Below are 6,160 nucleotides of genomic sequence, written 5' to 3' on the forward strand. Positions count from 1 at the left end.
TCTCCTTCTCTCACCACCACCGGCCCGCCTCCGCCAGCAGCAGCTCCTCCCCTTACAGGGGCCCCACCCCTGGACGCTCCTCCCCCAAGCAGGAGAATGGCACTGGGTCCTCCACGTCGGTTGGAGGAGGGTACGAGGCCAAAAGCCCCTCGTAGGAGCAGAGCCTGGGCTGCGGAGGGCAGCAGCGACCCTGCCTCAACCGAACTAGAAGGCCAAAGGAAAGGGAGCAGGGGCTGGGGTTGGTTACCTGAACCATGTGGGATATTGTGACTTTCAAGCCATTTTTAACAGACTTTGGCTTGACCGTCTCCTCTCCCCCACTTTGGGACCTTTAAGTTGAGCCTGAAACATTGTGAGGAGTACTGGACTGGAATGAAAGGAAAGAAGACCGGACAGTAAGGACCCTATCGGGCAAACCAATCAGCTTCAGGGCTTGCTCCACACAGAGGCTGTAGCCTAGCAGAATCCAAAGAAACTGGGTTGGAGGGAGACACGTGAAGCGACAGAGGAACAGAGAGAGAGAGAGAGAGAAAGAGGGAGAAAAAGCAGACAGCTGGCCACAGAGAGCCTGCCAAAAAAAAAAAAAAAGGAGCGAAGCCCGCGCCACAAATACGACATTCTTGCAATTCAGACAGACAGACGCTAGCGGAAATGCTTCCTTCCTTCCTGGGCTGAAGGAAGCGCTTCTCTCTCACTTTCTCTGCTCTCACAACAAGCTCAGCAGATCCCAAGAATTAAAAAAAGACAGACGCCTCTCCCCGTCTTTCCTCCTCTCCCCTACCACCCTCCTGAGGCCAAACAGTTCCTTGTAGCCATCTTAGAGGCACGAGATTGAAGACTCATTTATACTAAGTCGTATGACCAAATCGCTCGCTGGAAATCTGAAAAACAGATCTTCGAGTGACGCGGCCGTACAACGAAGTATACACTAGGCTTAAAGCATATGCTGAGCGGGGCTAGTAAAGGTCAACTCTTTCTCTTCACTGCAAACTATGCATTCCACTGTCCCAAAAACCAAAGATGACCGGATGTGTGGAATTGGAACCATGTCGCGTAATAATGTTTCTGACATTTCTTTTTGCATAATGGTCTTGGAGAATAAACATGGGAAAAGCTCGGCTGGTGCCTTGTTTAAAATGAGGCTGAGAGGGGTGGGGTCTTTTTAAAGGTGACACAGGTGCCATACTCTAGGTCAAGCCCTGGATATGGTCTTTATTTACCTACACCCCCACAAACACATACAAAAGGCATGGAAATTGTTGAGCCCCAGTGACGAATGCACGATGTCTATGGCATGTAGCACTGACATCGTTCTGAGATCGTGCCGACTACTGCGGGAGATGTTTTTTTGTTTTTTTTTAAACGTGCAAAATTGTACAGAATCATACTAAGGATTTAAATATCCTGAAGGTTACGTACGTGGTACTTTTTTCATTTATTTTTTTCATTTAAATGTAGCTGCACGAATACAGTTTTCTTTGCTGACAAATGTGACTTGCTGAACTTTGGTGGTACTTTGTTCCTTTTTTTGTTCTGCCATTTTTTAAAAGTGTAATATTAAAAGATGCCCCAATCTTGAATGCTAATTCAGCATATAAATAAATACGAGGAAAAAAATATTTATAGGACTTTTGATGTAGTAGATAAAGCAGATTATAATATGTATTATAATTAGTCCTTGAGATGGATCCCAAAGATACTTCTTTGTTTTCTCTTGGTTGCAGGGAAAGGAAAGGCACAAAGCTCTTAATGCAAATGTTTTGAATTTGTTATGGATTTTTTTTTAAAACAATGTAAGCAATGAATTAAAATGGTCTCTAGATTTCCCTTCAATGTTTTGTCTTTATCCTATTTTTCTATTCACCGCTCGGTGAAATAAATCCTAAAAGAAACAGACATGCCTATGTGTTGCCAATGTGTGAGAGTTGCAGGACACTGTTTTGGGGTGTTTTTTGCTTTCCACTTCCACAAAAGTGTGTATAAGGGGAGTATTGGCTCCCAATGATGTGGTTTGTGCGTTTTTGTGTGGGGAGAGAACCCCTGGGGCCATTGGTTCAGGTCAACACCAGCTGCCAAAGTGAGAGGTTCAGCCGCGGGCCATGGCCCCCTCGCCTGTGGGGATAAACCTGACCCTCCTCCCACACACACTCGCACACATCCAGACCGCGGACCAAACAAGCACGGGCCCCCAGTCGCACCTACCTTTCTCCTTCAAAAGAAAATACTTTCCACTGAAGCCGCAAGGGTGATATCTCTCTTGTGTGTGTTCTTAGAACACACACACACACACACACACACACACACACACACACACACACACACACAGAGAGACTCTAGGCAGGGCCTTATACCTATGCCAGTGGCCATTTTATGTAGGTACAGTACTCGCACCAAACAACAAGACTCACAAGAGATGAGATCTAACGCAAAAAAAAGTATTTCACAAACACAAATATTATATCTTTCTGTGAGAAGTGTCTGTTGGCGTTTGTCTGCATTGTATAACAGGGGCCTATTTCACGAAAGCAGAATTAGGGGTTAAGCCTGGATTTAACACCTATCCTAGCTGAATTATCTTGTCAGATTACCTTAGCCAGAGCACCCTGGATAAGTTTATCCATGACTTGATTTCACGAAAGAAAATTTACGCAGTCCTACCTTAGTTACCATGGAAATTTAGCTGTGAAGTTAGCCTGGTAGGGACCAGGCTAACAGCCAAGCTTACTTAATCAAGTGCCTTGTTCTTCAAGTTTTTCCACAGTTAAAGGTAGGGTAAGTGATATTTTTTGGTTAAAACAAAAAGTACTTTGTTAAAAGGTTAAATCACTATATTCTGATAGTAATCATTGCTATAGAGTGTTTGTTCAGTAACAGGAGTCTCCCCGTCTCTCCAGCTCTTTAATAAACAGAAAATACATTTTTCGGTAGGTGTCAAAATCTCAGCCAATCAGGAGAAAGTACTCATTTTTAAGCTTCATTTTTATAGTGTTCCAGTTCCATTTTTTTCTGCTCATTTCTTTGTGTCATCACTTCAAATTTCACTTGTTTAATCTATATCCTGATTGAGTTCTCTATCCTGATTGGATAAAATTGAAAATGAAACTGAAACCTTTTGTAGTCAAATGCATTTATATAAAAATAATAGTAGCCTAATAATAATACCAGCTAATGTCCCTGCCCCGGTTGACATCCTTATTTTTTTACTCTATGGTTGATAGCCTCATAATTTTAGCCTGCTTTACTTTATGGTAGTTAATGGAACCTCACTCTCTAGCATACCTGCCAACCTCAGACCGTCTGATAACAGGAGATTTTTTCCCGGGGGGGGGGGGGTGTTCATCTTGACCATGCTGGGGGTCCCCCCCAGGACATTTTTTAACAGAGTAGATATAATTTTCAGATTTTGGGAGTTTGACACTTTTATCAGGCTTTACTTACATATGATCCATTAAAAAACGTATTGTTACTGCACTGTTTCTTATTTATATTTTCATTTGTAATGAAATGTCACTGACATCACAAGGTATTCTTCATTTTACGTATGGTCCAGTATATTATTAATTCATATCAGTCACTGTATTCCAGTGGGGCAAGGCAGCCTACTGTGTAAGTCTTAAACAAAATATATAAAACATAACCCTAACCCTCAACAGTGGGATAAAATCAATATGGTAACATCTTATGCAAATGAGCCATGCGGTCGAATGTAAACAAATCGCTAGTGCAGTCTGGATCTGTCATGACCGTCATGGATGAACTTCAACCTGGTGTTTGCACTTTCTCCATTTTTGACCCGTTCATTCATCTTCATAAACGTTCGGATTTCAAATATAAAGTTTTTGACCCTGGCCAGAGTGGAAGTTCAAATTGTGACTTCTGCTGATTATGCTGCTGCTCTATCCATAGCTCAGTCGGTAGAGCTCTTGACTTCAGCCTACAAGATCATAGGATCGAATCCCAGCACAAAAACAGTGGCATCTGAGCAATCTGTCTCTCACGGGTCGGGTCTACTATCTTTTTTCGCCTTTATCTTAAAGGTTGCTGGACAATATGTATAGAGGATGAAATGCATAATTTATTAAATAATATAAAGGTAATATCAAATACATTGTAAAAAATGAGAGACATGACTCTTTATTAGCAAGACAGTCTTTTAAGTCTTTTATTATATTATTCCTCATTTTGCTGGTTTCCCCTGAAACCCCTTCACTGTTACAGAGTAGAACTGCCTTAAATCTCCGCTGATGATGTGGCCATAGCTGAATGGTTAGAAAATCCCAGGTTCGACCCCAGGCCTCAACAATGTGTCAAAGTGTCCCTGAACAAGACACTTAAAAGAAAAGTCCACCCAAAAAATACTTATTTTCTATCAATTACACACTCCATGAAGCCTTGAATTCATGGAGATTTTTTAGTTTTTGACACATTCCTGACCACAGACTCAGACATATTGGTTGGATGCATGGCGCATATAATAGGCTATCGCATTGTAGATTAGTAGGCGATAATTCCAATATACACTATACACTCCTCATGTTTAAGCCTAACTGAATTATATATTTATGGACTTGTATATAAATTGTATATATTTTTGGACGACTTGTGCATTTAATACTCGGTAACACTTTGCCACGGATCAATTTATTGCGTCCGTGTTTCCTTTCTTGCTTATTATACATTTTACTTCCTCGTATGATTACGGGGAGACATCAAATTTCTCTTTTGGGTCTTGAGTCAAGACACCAGCTCCCGGGGAGACATCAAATTTCTCTTTTGGGTCTTGAAAAAGAGAAATTTGATGTCTCCCCGGGAACCTGGGTCTTGACTCAAGACTCTTTTGGGTCTTGAGTCTTGGGACTCGAGACCCAAAAGAGAAATTTGATGTCTCCCCGGGAGCCGGGACCCAAGCCTCAAGACTATTGAGCTAAAAAGTTTGTGAACCACTGCCATTTAGAACAGTGGTTTTCAACCTTTTTCATGCCAAGGACCCCTAAATTGATATACATTTGGCCGTGGACCCCCCATCTGAAAATGTTTTGTGCCAGGGACCGCCAGAAGCGAAGATTTTAGTTAAAAATGTTCGCTTTAAAAATGTATATATATTTCAAAGATATGCACACATTTTCACGATTTTTCAAAAATAGCCAAAGCTAAGTGGTTAAAATGATTGTGACGCTATCAGTGGCGTACCCACCGTAGAGGGAGTAACTAAAATCTCGCCTCCCCTAGAAAATTAAGTAAAAGACTGACAGGCAGCTTATCACCACCATATCCATTCAGCAGAGCGACCCTCGCCTATATAGTGATGCAAATGTATGCCTTTGTCTTCATGGGGTACCAGGAGTGCCAGGGGTGGGGGTCTGGGCCATCACCTGTACTCACCTGGCATAAAAGGGGCTCTGAGAGCAGCTTGAGCCATTCATTACTAAACTACAACATGAAGAGACCACCGCTAAAGAATTGATTGATGGATTATACTTGCATATTGTTTTTATTAACGTTTTTCAGTTTTGTAGTCAGTGTGTGTAGTGTTGTTGTTAACTTGTTTCCCCCGAGTATCTCGCCTGCCCTAAATGTAATTCCTGGGAACGGCACTGTTCCATGAGCTGCTGCAGTGCTGCTGTTCAGCCACAGAGAAGAACGCCGCTCTGGTTTTGGGCTCCATGATTGGTCAAGTTCAAGGATTCTGCTATCGACATTCATGGTCTTTTATAGGAATACGTGAAGCCTGGCTTTACCATCCTGGCTTGACAAGGTCTAGCTCGACAAAGTCGCTCCTTTTCAGCCTGGCTTGGCGTTCATGGAACGGAATAAACCAGGCTGTACGGACCAGACTTTGTCAAACCTGGATTTGACATTTAATTTGATATTTAATTCTCCTTTCGTGTAATAGGCCCCAGTATGTATGCATTCATTCTCTAAAGGAGGCCAGTGTCAACTTTAGTAGTGAGTGCTGTCAAAAACACCAAAGAAGTTAGGGGGAAAAGGAAAGTGGATAATATGGGAGGCAGTAAAGCAATGCCTGAGCATGCAAATTAAAAGAGTGAATGAAAAGAGAGAAGAAAGAGAAGACAGTGGCATGGGTGGTGCTGGTGGTGGGGGGGTGGTCGTAAAGTTGGCACAGAAACAGACCAGCCTGTGTTGCTGCTCTACCACCTGG

General features: G+C 42.4%; 1 protein-coding gene across 1 annotated transcript in view; it reads left to right on the forward strand.

The window, feature by feature from the left end:
* The window catches only part of samd11 (sterile alpha motif domain containing 11), a 33,509-nt gene extending 31,676 nt beyond the window's left edge, over positions 1 to 1,833 (forward strand). The window contains exon 5 of the mRNA XM_080443818.1: positions 1 to 1,833. Coding sequence (XP_080299944.1) covers positions 1 to 155 — 155 coding nt within the window. The 3' untranslated portion in view covers positions 156 to 1,833.
* Positions 1,834 to 6,160: the final 4,327 nt, after the last annotated feature.

This window comes from Gymnoscopelus braueri (assembly GCF_963280865.1).
Source record: "Gymnoscopelus braueri genome assembly, chromosome: 12".
In the NCBI taxonomy this organism is placed as follows: Eukaryota; Metazoa; Chordata; class Actinopteri; order Myctophiformes; family Myctophidae; genus Gymnoscopelus; species Gymnoscopelus braueri.